This window comes from Anoplophora glabripennis, unplaced genomic scaffold (genome assembly GCF_000390285.2).
Source record: "Anoplophora glabripennis isolate ALB-LARVAE unplaced genomic scaffold, Agla_2.0 scaffold202, whole genome shotgun sequence".
NCBI classification, from domain to species: domain Eukaryota; kingdom Metazoa; phylum Arthropoda; class Insecta; order Coleoptera; family Cerambycidae; genus Anoplophora; species Anoplophora glabripennis.
In genome coordinates, this window is record NW_019416304.1 from 236866 (window position 1) to 251354 (window position 14489).

At 31.5% G+C, this 14489-nt stretch overlaps 2 protein-coding genes across 2 annotated transcripts; one reads left to right on the forward strand and one right to left on the reverse strand.

The window, feature by feature from the left end:
- Window positions 1–454: 454 nt before the first annotated feature.
- On the forward strand, window positions 455–5406 carry LOC108908398 (vacuolar protein sorting-associated protein 51 homolog). The gene is made up of 12 exons (XM_018712435.1): window positions 455–669; window positions 724–858; window positions 907–1128; window positions 1182–1588; window positions 1655–1852; window positions 1945–2167; window positions 2219–2446; window positions 2502–2648; window positions 3444–3625; window positions 3688–3865; window positions 3926–4038; window positions 5214–5406. The coding sequence occupies exons 1-12, from the start codon at window positions 589–591 to the stop codon at window positions 5320–5322; spliced, it is 2223 nt and encodes a 740-aa protein (XP_018567951.1). The 5' UTR covers window positions 455–588; the 3' UTR covers window positions 5323–5406.
- A 164-nt stretch (window positions 5407–5570) lies between these two features.
- Window positions 5571–13211, reverse strand: LOC108908388. Its single transcript, XM_018712424.1, has 3 exons — window positions 13109–13211; window positions 10439–10529; window positions 5571–5871 (listed from the first exon to the last, which is right to left on the reverse strand). Exons 2-3 carry the CDS (start codon window positions 10520–10522, stop codon window positions 5641–5643), a joined length of 315 nt encoding a protein of 104 aa, XP_018567940.1. The 5' UTR covers window positions 10523–10529; window positions 13109–13211; the 3' UTR covers window positions 5571–5640.
- Between the last annotated feature and the right edge of the window lie 1278 nt (window positions 13212–14489).

The following is a 14489-nucleotide window of genomic DNA, read 5'->3' on the forward strand; positions in this document are numbered from 1 at the left end:
TGACTGGATTCAGACTTCAGAGACATCAACTATCAACAATAAAAAGTTAGGTTAAATATCAATACTTTGTCTTCTTCTTCTTCGTGAAATTGTTTGAGCGCGTTTGAACTACAATTTTCGAATAATAACGATCGCTTTAACGGACACGCTAAAATTTTAACTGTTAACTAGTTGGTTAAAACGAGAATTTTACAGAATAGAGAAACATGGTAAAATCCAAATTCAAATTTAATCCAGGCCCTATTAGCAGCTAATAGCAACCCAGAGTTACTCTGAATACACTTGCAAATTCTACGGATAAAGACGGAATTTAAGTCTATTCTATTTGGGAAAAAAATGTGCTTGTAAACCTGGTCAAGTACGTATAAATGTTAGCCCTTCAATACAGAAGAAGAAGGAGAAGCTGACTTGACAGTTAATAAAAAATAAATAAACAAATGTCAGTTGTCATTACTGTCATATACGTGTAAAATTTATTAATATTTAAAAAGGATTTTAAATGATTTGTGTTTATTTTAAACCTATATAGGTTATTAGTTAAGCGTTTATTATAAAGCAGAACAAAGTATCATATATATTTTTCTGGCAATGGCAGAGAAAAAGTCCAACCCACTGGACATAAATGGTTCAACTTTTAATCCTAATTTATACTTAGAAAAATTATTTAAGGTCAGTTCATGCATACTTTTATTTCTAACTATTTAAAATTTTTTAATATTTTAGGAATGTACACTTCGTCAAGTAATGGATCATGAAAATGAAATCATTAAGGACACCCAAACGTTACACTCGGATATGCAGACTCTAGTCTATGAGAATTATAACAAATTTATTTCTGCCACTGACACAATTAAAAAGGTAAAATGTTATTTAGGTACATTAAGGCGTCTTACATGTTTATTTCAGATGAAAAACGATTTCAAGAAAATGGAAACTGAAATGGACTTATTGGCTTCTAATATGGCATCGATAACCTCTTTTTCTGATCAGATTAATTCCACGCTTCATGACACAAGGGAAAAGATTAGTAAACTTTCGGGTGTACACACTTTATTGCAGCGACTGCAGTTTTTATTTAAATTGCCAGCCACATTGAAATCTCGAATGGAAGAAAAAAATTATATTCAAGTGAATAATTCTCGGTAATAATTAGCTTTTTTTATATAATCTTTTTTTTGTAGGCCACACAAGACTACTTGCATGCACAGAGAGTTTTACAACAATATGGAGACTTGCCTTCCTTTCAAGGTATAAAAACTGATTGCGAGTCAATTCTCAAGGAACTGAAAACTGAATTACGAAAACAGTTTTGCAATTCCAATGCCTCGGCCAAGGAATTGACTGAATCGGTGGACCTACTCCTGCAATTAGATGAACCTGCAAAGGAATTATGTTTAGAATTCTTATCATGTGCAGAAAAACGTTTAAGTGAGCAATTGGTTATGTTGAAAGATCAGAGCGAGCAGAGGGATATCATCGAATTTGTCGAATTGGGTTGTTCGGGATTTTTGAGCGATTTGTGTTTGGTTATTGCATCTTTTCACGATATGTTCATTAACAGAGTTAATGCAGACAATTTAGAAAACAGGTAAAGAGTTTGTACAATAAAGCGAATTTTGTTGGCCAATAACAAATAATTCCTACTTTTTTTCAGTGAAATATTTGAGAATTTCGCTGCTGTGGAGCTGCATTCCTTTGTAAAGACGAATATGAAAAACTATTTTGATCTGGTTCAAAGTAAAGTTGATTCGGAACAGGATGTTGGGGATACCAGTGTCTTAGTTCAGGCTTTAGATAGATTCTACAGGAGGATAGAAGCAAATACGTTGTGCAAAGATATCGATTTTGCAAAGTAAGTTAATTTTATTATATACAGTATGTTATTAACAATTGTGTTAGGTTTAGCGAAAACAGCTACTTGATTAATTCAACCATTTTTTCCAGTACCGCTACAGAAATTGTCATAAATGCTGGGCGGAAACAATGCAAAGCTCATCTCCAGATCCTCAAAATGCATTTTGCGGATATGTTGACTAAAGTAAGGCAAACCTTAACAACGCCTAAGCTTATAAGCCAAGAGGATTCATCGAAGAACCTAAATGAGTTGCTGAACTCGTTAATAATGACTATAGTTGAAAAAATAAAGGGAGTTTTGCAGGATTTGGTTGTTAGTATAATTCACATTTTCAAAAAACAAAGCATGAAGATGTACTTTTAGGTTTTTATCCAACCCGAGATCAATTTCGCACAGAAACCTCAGTTCAAAGACAGTTTCTGTGTCGACAATGTGCGAGAGGGTCTTATAGTATGTTTCATGCACCACTTCACAGCGACAGCTCGAAGTTTTTGTTCAACGGGCGCTGCAGATCCTAAAGTACCTCCAACGTTGCTTCTTCTACTGTCGAAGCTCTGTTTGGATTTCAGGAATGGCAGTGTGCACTTTTTGGTAAATTTATATGACAAAACTTGACAAAAAAGTTATCATGGTGGTTTTTTGATAGTTATCGCAAACCGATGAGCTATTCCAAATAAATCCAAAGCAAAATACAGCGTTGACCACTGAGAGTGAGATCAATAGCACCATGCAGGAATCGGCGCAGGAACTTCTTAATTATTATGTGAGGATTCAGGGTCTTAATTGTTCGCAGGTAATTTTCTAAAACAATACTCGCATGTAGATTTGCACAACACTAAAAATTGATTACAGTTAATTTTTCATGAATCTTTAAAATTAATTTCATGAAGTTTTTTTTAATTATGGCCACTACACTCTTAAATATAAAATCTCTTTTCCACAAATAAATTCACAACAATTTTCTGTTCGATATTTAAGTTCTTCCATATTTAAAATATGTTTTTTTTTGAGTTGGCTATGAATCTTTGACCTGCTCTGTTGTTCTCGAGCTAAGCTCCGTGGGGACAGACCCCAATCAAAACCACTGAGTTCTTCCATATTATCAATTCTACATTGTGATTAAATAATTTGTTCAAATAACCCCAAAGAATGAGATCATAAGGATCACCTAGTGTTTAAAATTTTATTCTTCAATTTGTTGCTTCTTTGAACAGCTTGTATTACAACATATATAAACTAAGTTAACAAATACTTCACTGTTTGTTAATTTCTTAACAGAAATCTTTTTTGCATATAAACGAGATGCTGCGACTGCACTTTGCCAACATTCCTCGTAAATTAAAAGCATGGCTATGAGTTTTTTTCATATGTTTGATTTTTCACATAACAAAAAATCACACCGAGAAAAACATTACTTATACTTCGTTATTTTTTATACTGGGTGTAATTTTACAAGGGGTCAGTTTTTTTCGAGGTAATAATTCATTTATGAGAAATTTTGATCCATTCTAAGTGTTGTGTTAATTTTGATATGAAGTTTATATTTAAAATCGGTGAAGAAATAATTTATTTCATTCGCTTTGTGCAGATGTTGAGGAAAAGCGTTGAAACCAGGGACTGGTTACATACTATCGAGCCAAGGACGGTACGTGCCGTCATGAAAAGGGTTGTAGAGGACATCTCCGCAATCGATGCCACCGTTGCCTTGTTGTACGAAGATCAAGGCACTGCTACTGAACATTCCAGCGATTCTAGTCGCAAAACACACAGGTATAATTATTTTGTATTGCCGACGTTCTTCCATCTCCATCTTGTGTATAATTTTATTGTAGTATATCAGTTTCGAGACATCAGTACCGATCCAACTGGTCCAGTTACACACCTAACCACCTCGACTCAACTCTGGTCTCGAACATGCATAAGCTTTTCAGCGAACGAATCGAAATATTCTCTACGGTAGAGTTTAATAAAGTGTCGATACTGACAGGTATTATTAAAATCAGTCTGAAGGTACCAACGCTCTTGTAGATTCATGTGAAAGTCAAATTAGTTAAATGAGAATTATTTCAGACCTTTATGGAGTGCGTCAGGCTAAAAACCTTCAGTAAATATGGACTGCAACAGATCCAAGTGGATACTCACTATCTCCAGTTGTACTTGTGGCGATTTGTGGCCGATGAGAAGTAAGTGTAGTAATCAGCTTTAATACCAATATCTTTTTTTATATATTTCTACGGTTAGACAACTAGTTAAACTTAGTTTAGTTCTTTCTTTAACTGTCAAAACTAACCAGTAAAGGATAATTTTGACTGTTTTATACAGAGAGATCCAGAATGATTGAAGCATTTGGGGAACGATATTCATCAGTTCCTGAATACACGTAAACCATTTTTGACATTGAAAAACTAATGTAAACACTATCGCAAAAACATTAATACTAACATCGGATTTCAGTATTTGGAAATCGAGTGTCGAGTTTTTTAATAGGTATTTGAAAAATGCGTAATGATAGCCTCAAAATTTTTGATAGTCATTCCTACATTCAATACTTCACTATGGTAGATTTGACTTTTTCTTTTTTGCATACCCGGATCGATCTTCACATTTTTGCTTTACTCTCCCATTATTGGAGCGGCGTTGACCTTTTATAGAAAGTGGTTCTGTTTCTGCATTCTGCTACCTCGCACTATTGGCCAGCGTTACTGTTAGTCGTGCAGCAGCTCCTTTGGTCCTTGGATTTTATACTATTCGGCCGGAAAATTTGCAAGATCAGGGATTTTCTTGTTGTCCGCGACAATCTTCGGTTGTTTCTAAGATGCCTACGAAGTAGTGACTTGATCGATTGTTTCGACACTGCAGTTTAAAAAATCCCTGAAATTTTGACGGGACGTCAGTAAAAACGTTTGTGGGTATTGTAGATCGTTCCAGCAGGAAAATTCGAAATATAAGTGATCAAATCACTCACCGGCATCGGCAGGCTTAAATAACGGCTGCTGATTGATCGGTTGACCTTGGGACAACTTTAGCTCTGGCGGGGATTTCGATCTTGTAATTCAAAAGATGGGCGAATTATGAAGCTTCTTACATGACAACAACAACAGAAGTTATATTTTAAGAAAGGGGCTGAACTTCCTAATATGTACAACATCGATGATTAAAATGCAGAATTATTAGAAATTTTGTAAATACGGATATAACTGTTTCAAATTTTATGAAGCTGTTATTGTGCATCATAAATATTAAAGGAACTTATTTTTTTGCAAACGGTGCATTTCTGGGAGAAGGTATTTACATTTTTTGTTCATTTTTACCTGTATATGTGGTTTACTACTTTTGCCTGTACTATTTTTTATTTCAGTCTTGTCCATTTTCTGTTGGACGAAATTTTGGGGTCGGCGGTTCATCGTTGCCTAGAACCCGTGTTAATGGAACCCAGTGTTGTTGATATAATATGTGAAAGGGGTTAAGTGGGAATAAGTTATAATTTTGTACCTGTAAGCATCAAACATGTTTTATGTTTAACAGCTTATTTGTTTGAATAAATAATACGAGAATCTGATTGTTTTCATGTAAATCCAAATTAAACCAAATAAATCGGATTTTACTTCTATGAGATTTTAGTTGCATAATAAAAAAAACAAAACAATATGTGAGTGTCTGATAAAAAAAACTAAGGAAATGTATGGAAATATAAAAAAACCCTCATTATCTGTGACCCATTTAATAAATAAATAAATAAATATAAATAAAAGTTACTGCTAAATATTCAAATATTCTAAATTATCCTAATAATTCCTTCCATTTCTATTGAGGTAACTTAGAAGCGCACTGGATAACTCTGGATTCCTTTTCCCCGGGAATTTGTTTTCTCCATTTCCATACAAGAAGTTCAAGGCGCTACTTAGCTCGGCGTTCCGCCTTTGGACGTCTTGAAAAACAATGTTGGGGTGCATCTCTGAGAGTCTTGGCAAGTAGAGTCCTAGTGCGCACAGTTCATTTTTCTCAGGTTGTGGTATCTGAAACAAAAAAACAATCAACTGTATAAGCCGTTTCCTTTTTAAGATACGTAATCATGATCAGAAAGCACTCTGATTGGTGGATAGTATTATGTTTGTGATTATGCTATATTAGCCTTATCCAAACATGACTGAAATTTTAGTCTGAGACGGTTTTTATATCTATATATCTGGGGCGGCGCCCAACGTAGAAATTTTCTTGGTAAAAAATTTGATTTAAAATATAGTTTACAATGTTATCTGAATAATTAAATAGATTGTAATATGTAATATAGCAGGGCTCCGCATAGCTCGCTCCTACATCGTAAAGTATTTACAACGGTGGTCATAGTTACCGTATCGCAGCAATGAAAGACGGAGTGGGAATAGCGCATATTTACCATGCGGTTTATTTGGGCTCTGTTTAGTCCAACTGTAACCAAATAGTAGCTATTCATGGCTTTTTTTCTTATTAAACGTAGTTTGTTCAGGTGTGATGTAAAATTCTGTTATTACTTACGTATTGTTTATTGTTTTTTAAAAAGTGGTAAAAGAGTAAATTGATTGTAAAAACAGACTAACAGCACTTGCAATGGTGCGAGAAATATCAAACTTTAATGGAAAAGTAATTGAAAAGTTTATTAAAGACTCCTGCATCACTCTCTTGGAATTAACCGCATTCGACACCTGAGATAGAAAGTCATGTCCCTGCTGCTATAAATTGTTACAGTAGTTTTGATAATAGAACTTAATTGGCTTAGTCTTTTCTTAGAATACTATCTCACCAGAAATCGTACAGACTATAAGTGTAATTTAAATTTTAAACATTTAAAATATGACAAAATTATTTAGTTACGGAAGTAAATTAACAAATAAATTTAAACTGTTAATACTAATTAAAAACAAATTCTCAGTTCTGAAAACAAAAACAGATTGATTTTCAAAATTTTAATAATTGAGTGAAATATGTTATTATTATTCAACATATATTATAGCAAAGTGTATTTTTTATTTGTATTCTTTTCTTTAGATCCAGATTTTTAGTTTAGTAAATTAGCTTCACAAATAACTCTTGAGTGGTCCTTTTGGCTTTCGGCATAAGTTTTTATTTCATTATTTTTTTTACAAGAAGCAAAGTACCCAAATAAACAGAAAGAAAAGTTTGAAAAAATTATGAAATTCACAGAACTGACTACAATTTTGGAGCATAGGCAACACAACATACCACTTTGTTACGAAAGATGCATACGTATAAAATTATGTACGTATTACCACATATCTAGATAGATATGTGGTATTATAATACGTGGTTGTGGGCTTCAAACAATTTGATTTTTAAAAACATTTTCGTTTTGGCAAAAGTTGAAAATGAAGATCAGCGTAATATTATCGGAATTTATTATATCTGTAACCGTAACTGTGAAAGAGCATGTTAAATGTATTTGTATGAATATCCCGAAAAAAATAAATCGGAATTTGTTTGAATTTTGAGCACTCGAGAAGCCTAGAAATAACGATAATTCAATAAAGAAGATAAATTTGGAACGAATACACTGAAGATGAATTTTTAGAGACAAAACGTCTAAATCTGGCTAGGGCTGAGGCAGTACAGTATTGGGGGTCATGAAGGCTTGCAAAAAATGTAATAAAATTTCCAGGGTCGTATTTAAAAAAAATGAAGTACATGATGGTCCTGCAGAGACGAAACGTTACATATAAAAATTGATTATGCCATTCGATAGAGGGCAAAAAGTGGTCATGAAAAAGTGTTCTTTTTTCAATATCACCTCAAACAAAGCTGAAATTAAACAAATACGGATTTTTAAAATTTCGTTTTTTTTTCAAAAATATTTCGAAAACTAATTATGTTAGCCTTGATTTTTTAGAGGCATAATGTTGGTCCCTTGATTACGCAACTTTGCCCATATTTAAGCTACTTCGTACCTCTTACCGTTTCCGAGATCCCTGTAGTGAGAAGCGAATTTATAAAAGCCTCTATACGAGTATACTAAAATATTTATTTATTTTAAAAATTTATATACTTGGAAATTTGAAATACTAAAAATTGAAATATTTATAATTATGTATTATACCTATTTATAGTTTTAAAATAGAAAATTTGAAATTTAAAACGTATCCTTCATATGCCATGAGTACCTACATATTTTTCGAACATACATATATGTGTAGTTTACTGAGTAGAAAGAGACAGTTATATGTAATTTTAACAATTTTTTCCATAGATTATCGATACAATTAAGTAAGACGAGGAAATGAATCACTTGATTAATATTTATACCTACAGATTCGATGCTGTGTAGAATTATCTTAATCACGTTTGATTTTTATTGCACTTGTTTTCCCAGAAAATTGCTTTGGCGACGTTTACATAACTATACCCAGCAAGGTTAAGTATTAAATTAAAATTAATCGTAAAATTGAAGTGCCATGAGTTCATACAACTGCGAAAAGGGAATGTTTAGATATACATAAATACATATACAGGTTGGCCCATAAATCGCCAAGCAAAGTATGTACCTATTTTCATGGTTTTGTACGTTATATTCTGCAATAATAAGCTCTATTAAATAGACTGGAAATGCAAAAATTCATAAACCTTCTGGTTGAACCTTTGTTTTTTTTGTGAGATTACCTTTAACATCCTCTATATTTATAATATTCAAAAATACATGAAAATGGGTAATATTAGTAAATAATACTAACAATTTAAATTCTTTCACGTGCCACTTCGTATATCTCTACTGGGTGATTCGTGTAACTTATTTTTGTTGTGATTTCTATATTAATATAATTTATAAGAGTAAATGAACATATACAGGATGTAGAAATTTAACAATTTGGGAAAAACGGAAACATTGGAAAACTTTAAATTTTTTGAAGCAAAAAAAATAAGAAAAAATGAAAAAGTCGAAACATTTTTTTCTAAATGTGAAAATGAATGGTGATAAAATAATTTCTAAATTTTATTTTCAATTTTTCAAATATAAAATAATTATTTTATTTTGGCAAACATATTCTCTATATCCCAGATATTTAACAAAAGTCCAATTTTGCCGAGTTTTTCCGCTTTTTTACCTATTTTTCTGGGAAAAAAACTGATTTTTTCATAGGCCCAATTTTTCCGTAAATTTTGGACTTCCGACTGGGAGTAAAAAAAATAGTGTTTTATTACATTCTAGATACAAATCTTAAAATATTGGTTTTCTGATTATACAGGATGTAAGAAAAATAATGTGCAAACTTTGAAGGATGGTAATTTACCCAAAATAAGGGCAAAAGTTTCTAAAAGTATGCTCTCTATAATTCGTTATACCTTAAAAGATAAATTAAAATTGAAATTGAAAAATTTTATTTTAATTCATCAATGCTGCTAAGAAAATGTTATTTCATCCGACTTTATCTTTTACAAAACTTATCGACATAATTGTTTCATCTGTATTTAAGAATATAGGTTTCATCATAAAGGAATTACTTTGTCAGGATTTCTATATACACTACGATTGGATTCGCTCGAAATTGTATTTAATTCTGTCTCTTTTCTCCTTCTCTCCTTTTTTCTTTTTTTTCTTTTTTGTTATATTTTAATAATATAGTTAGCATATCATATTATTGTTGGGCATCGCCTGTTGGATGTGTATTTTGTTTTTTAAATAAATTGAATTAAATTAAATTTTATTCATGTTCATGTCAGTTTAATAATTTTATAAAAGTTTGAGAGAAAACGTTTTAATCTGGAAATTATCAACAAATACAATTTGTTCAATTTTTGGGAACCAAAATGTGGTTTTAATACAATTTTTGTTCCCCATATCGAGTATATCTAACACCTACAAGAAATTGGGTTTTATTTATTCTGTTTTTCATTTATTATGCCTTTTCACGTAATCTTTTATTGTTTTCTCCTGCCCTTTAATTGGATTTGTATCTGTCTGGGCAGCTGTATTTAAAATAAAAAATAAAATAATGAACTAATTATTCCTCAATTGTTTAAACAATTATTTACGCTCGAGTGTCATTGAGTTTATTGATTCAAACAAAAGTGTAAAATTGTTCAACTCTCTAAATTTTTAAATATTGTTCTGAAATAGTTAAAAATTAAAAGTTACACTACGTTTTATTTTGACGTCGCCGTCGTCGAATTTTACCTAAAATGGGTTTGAAAATTGAATGAATTTTGTGTAAATCGCAGCTTTCTTGAATGACTATCCTTCTAAATGTAACTTTTTCTATTGAAGTTTGTTCCACTATTTTGACATTCTGTATAATCAGAAATTGAAATATCGTTTGAAAAATATAGTAAAAAACCTTATTTGTTAAAAAAGTTGGGGTCTATATTTGTTTTTTTTTTTTGGGAAATGTTACTCTGGAAAAACTTAAACAGTTATACTAATTCAAAATTATTATCTTTGTAAAAAGAACTCGTTACTTATAACTAAAATGAAGTGATTGAATTTGTTTTTGAGTAGGTACTTATTGTTTAGAACTGATAGAAATCTAAAGTATAACTTCTGTAATATGCGCTTTGTATAATAAAGAATTTTAATAGAAGTTACATCTTTGTACTCACGTTTAAATCCTCACACCTTATGGGCGCGGTGTACGACGAAGATAGCTTGACTACCATGAAAACTACCAGCAATTTGTACAACATTTTATTCCTGAAAAATAACACTCAATTAATTTTAATATAAGTTAAGCTTGAAGATGACATTCTATTGTTCTTAGTGGAAACATTTCTGATGGAAAATATTAAACGATTATGATTTCTAATAAATTTCTTACAAGGAGATGATAATTTGCGTGACGAAAATTAATTAATACGGAGTATACATCATTGAAGTGTAAAAACGTATTTATAAAATTGATTATCAAGAAACAATGTACCTAGAAGATATATTCAATGAAAAATGTGAAAAAATGTGTTGTTTTATAAATAAAAACTATCTGATTAATCCTTCAGCTCATTCGTGAAATTTTATATTATAACAGAACATACAATGCAAAAAACATAACCTCAAAAAAGTCAAACATCACTGGGAAAGGTCGTAACTAGCGACCTCTACCAGCCAGTCAAAATTTAATGACATTTACGAAATTAGCACTCTCAAACACTTGCCCGTACCAAATTCTAGCCCATTACATTGTTTTTTTTGGAGCTCAAATTAATTAAATTTAAATCATTAATTGAAATTAATTATATTTAAAAAAGTGAGCCCCTAAATGTATGGTACATTTTCCCTAAGACATCCTGTATACGAAATAGATTTATTTCGGAAAAGTTATAGTTTCTATTTTTCGAAAAATCAATTGAAACCAAATAATAAGCTTGAAGTATAAACTTTATCGTGATATTCAACTGCATTTTGACTATTTTGTGGTTTGAGAAGCAACAGACTTTGCTGGGTCCATCAAAAGAAGAAAACTGAACAAGATTGGCCTAATGTACAGTGTTTTTACATTTTTGGCTTAATTTGATGTTTTAAGAATCTACAAATACCGGTTGGGTAATTTTGAAGATGCATGTTTTGGAATCTCAAGAACTATAAGAGAGAAATGGTTAAATGGGAAAATATTTTGACTGTTCTGTTGTCAATTCAATGATGCTTGTAGTAGACCAGGGACATGAGAAAAATGCCGTGACTGTTGAGTAGCCAGGGATCTGTAAAGCTTTTCATAAAATTTGGGTAAATTTTAGTATAATATGTGAGGTTTTTAATAATTAACAATAAAAGGTCTAAAATAACCCAAAAAATCACTTTTTGCCTACCAGAAAAAAAAACGATAATTTTTATTATAATGTGAAAGTAACCAACTTGTAGGGAATAAAAAAACCTTTAAAATGGCGGTTTTTAAAATCCGAAACGATAATTTGTTGCTCGGGAAATTGGAAAAAACTGTCAAAATTCGATTATATAATTAAACAATAAGTTTTGCAAAAGTCAATCTACGATTTTGATATTGCATAAATAGTTGGCTTTTATAGTCCTTAATATGTGATTAAAATTTCAGACAGATTCATCCAGTAGTTTTTGCAAAATTCTAAATATTTATCCCAGAGACATTATTTTTGCAATAACTTGATACGCAAAATTACCAAGATATTTTAATTCTGCGGGTGTCATATGAAAGAGAAAGGCTTCTTTTATTGGAAGAAATTATTTTATTGCAAAAAAAAATGTTTTTTACCACTGCAAAAACGTACTACAAAACACTGTCATTTTTGTCTTAAACAATTAGAATAAATTTGTTGCTATTATATTTAGAGAGATTATTTTTCCATATTTGTAAAGCTGGTATTTTTGCACAAATTTAAAAAATCACAAAAATTTAAATCACAGCTACTTTGTTTATAACAATTAAGACTTATAATAAGTGCCAAATCGAAGATAAAGAGCTAAAGTTTCTATGTGAAATTTTTGAAGACGATAGCTTTGTAACAGCATCTCTGATAATGCTCCAAATAATGACTTCGATATAAGATGACTGTCAGTCAGTGGAGGGGGAACCTACAAATCCACCAGCAAATTTGTAGAGCAAGTTATATCTCTGGAACTTGTCGACCGATTTTGATGTTTTTTCTTTTAATTTGGGGTACCTTCTTGCGTACATCACAAATATGCATTTTGTTAATAAATAAAAATTGAAATTAATCCAGTAATTTGTTTACACATTAGATAGATAGATCAGCTATCGTTTTCGAGAAATTTTGAAAAGAATAAACTTAATTTTTGTATTTTTACGTTTTTGAAATCTGTAAAAATTCCGTTTCAGCAACTTTTTGCAAGGAAATTCATTGTGAACTCAGATTTTTACTTTGGGCGCCAAATAAAATTGTATGCTGAATAAAAGGAACATTTTTAAGCTTTTCGACAGTTTCTACACGAGTATAAAAAGATCTATGGCGAAAACACATAAGAAGAAATAAAACTGTAAATGTTGTGGTGATGGTTTCCGAAACCGCAACGTCGTAAAAAAACTTTAGTCTTTGCAATGAGTTGTTATAGATTTCAAAAATTGATTAAAATTAATAAGTAAACTCTCTTTTATTCTAAATATCTCGAAAACTTGAACAGCTAAAGTTAGTGACAGAAAAGTCCAAAACTTTCTCTATTTAACCGATTTTCTATCATCGACGGTCCCCGAGATCTGAATACATGCATCATCAAAACGACCAACACGATCAATCAAGCAATACCAAAACAGAAACAGATGCAAGTAGAACAAAAACAATTTTTACCTTATGGAAAGAAAAGTGGGTATCGGAGAATCCTGTGCCGTGAGAGACAGTTGAATAAACCAGTGGAAAACCGCCCCTTTTTGCGGCAGATACTGCGCCTTCAACGGAGCAGACAATACTTGAGGAAGAAAACGTCTTTCTTTCTATATATAGGTGGCAGAGCTGCCCTATGCACACCAATTATCTGAATATGTAGTGTTTGCCTTAATTCGAGTTGTTTATTTAGCTTTATTTAATCGATTCCAGGCACTTGTCCCTTATTGGAAACTTTAATCATCCATAAAATTACACGGCGGTTTCGTTTCTGTGAGAATCGGGACGGGTGACACATCCTGCCTTTAATGCAAATATCAAATTGTTATTTGATAAAAATAACCCGATTAAAACAAATAAATCGGCCAGGGGCTTTGATGTTCCGACTCGAATTGGCTTTTAATTATGTTGATGGGGGTGTACCAGAGATAGTGACTGAGAGGTTCCCGTTATCGATAGAGTGCTGGCGGTCTCCATTATTGGCTAGTTTCGAGGAGGTGGGGGTAATTAAATTTATTTCATTGTTATCTAACAGGGAAAACACAATGTATAGGAACAGGTAGATTGAAACTTAAATTAATAGATACTTCAAATAATTGATGAAGCCATTAAAACTCTACAACACAAGGTGTGTTTCAAAGTAAGCAGGATTTTTAAAAAATAGTCAAAAATAGGTCGTTGTCGGAACGGTTGATCCTTCACTGCTGTACTGTCAAAATTTCATGTCATTTGGACGAATAGAAGCGGATTTATTGCGTCTGAAGTGACGGTATAGACTAGGCGGTATCTGTTTTGGTTTGGGTGAAAAGTATATCCACGGAGATTTTTGGCTTTTTGGCTTTCAAATATTACTAGGAATGAAAATTTTTCTATGCGCATAAAAAAAATGTGGGCTTAACTTTTGGCGGCACAATATGTTAAAAAAATTCGAAAAATGTCATATTTCTCTTCTTATTTAATTATGTATCTTTTCAAGAGTTGATTTTACGCGAAAATGGAAGAGGAAAAAAATGTTTGTAATTAAATTTTACAAAATATGACTAGTTACAAATCGAATGAATTATGATTATTATTGTAAAAATCGAAAAAATCGCCAAAAATTGGAATAAAAAACATTATCTTTTAGGGAATTTTTTTGGGGTCTTAAGTTGGATATTGGACCTTCATCCTTGGTTCAAGAAAAGTTTATGTTATGTAGAATCATCACACCAAATTTCATCAAAATCGGTTCGATATATTTTGCAAAATAATTTTGCAATCCAGATTTTGAAAAAAAATTTGCAAATATTCAAAATTTTGCACAGCAAAAATCAAGGCCCTTAGATACTTGAAAATTTGAACACATATA

Bases quoted from the DNA above. Each gene is read 5' to 3' on its own strand.
- LOC108908398 (XM_018712435.1), top strand. From the start codon at position 589: ATGGCAGAGAAAAAGTCCAACCCACTGGACATAAATGGTTCAACTTTT. The intron at 670-723 runs GTCAGTTCATGC...TTAATATTTTAG, and splicing joins ACTTAGAAAAATTATTTAAG to GAATGTACACTTCGTCAAGT. The intron at 859-906 runs GTAAAATGTTAT...TGTTTATTTCAG, and splicing joins CCACTGACACAATTAAAAAG to ATGAAAAACGATTTCAAGAA.
- LOC108908388 (XM_018712424.1), bottom strand. From the start codon at position 10,522: ATGTTGTACAAATTGCTGGTAGTTTTCATGGTAGTCAAGCTATCTTCG. The intron at 5,872-10,438 runs GTGAGTACAAAG...TTTTTGTTTCAG, and splicing joins TAAGGTGTGAGGATTTAAAC to ATACCACAACCTGAGAAAAA.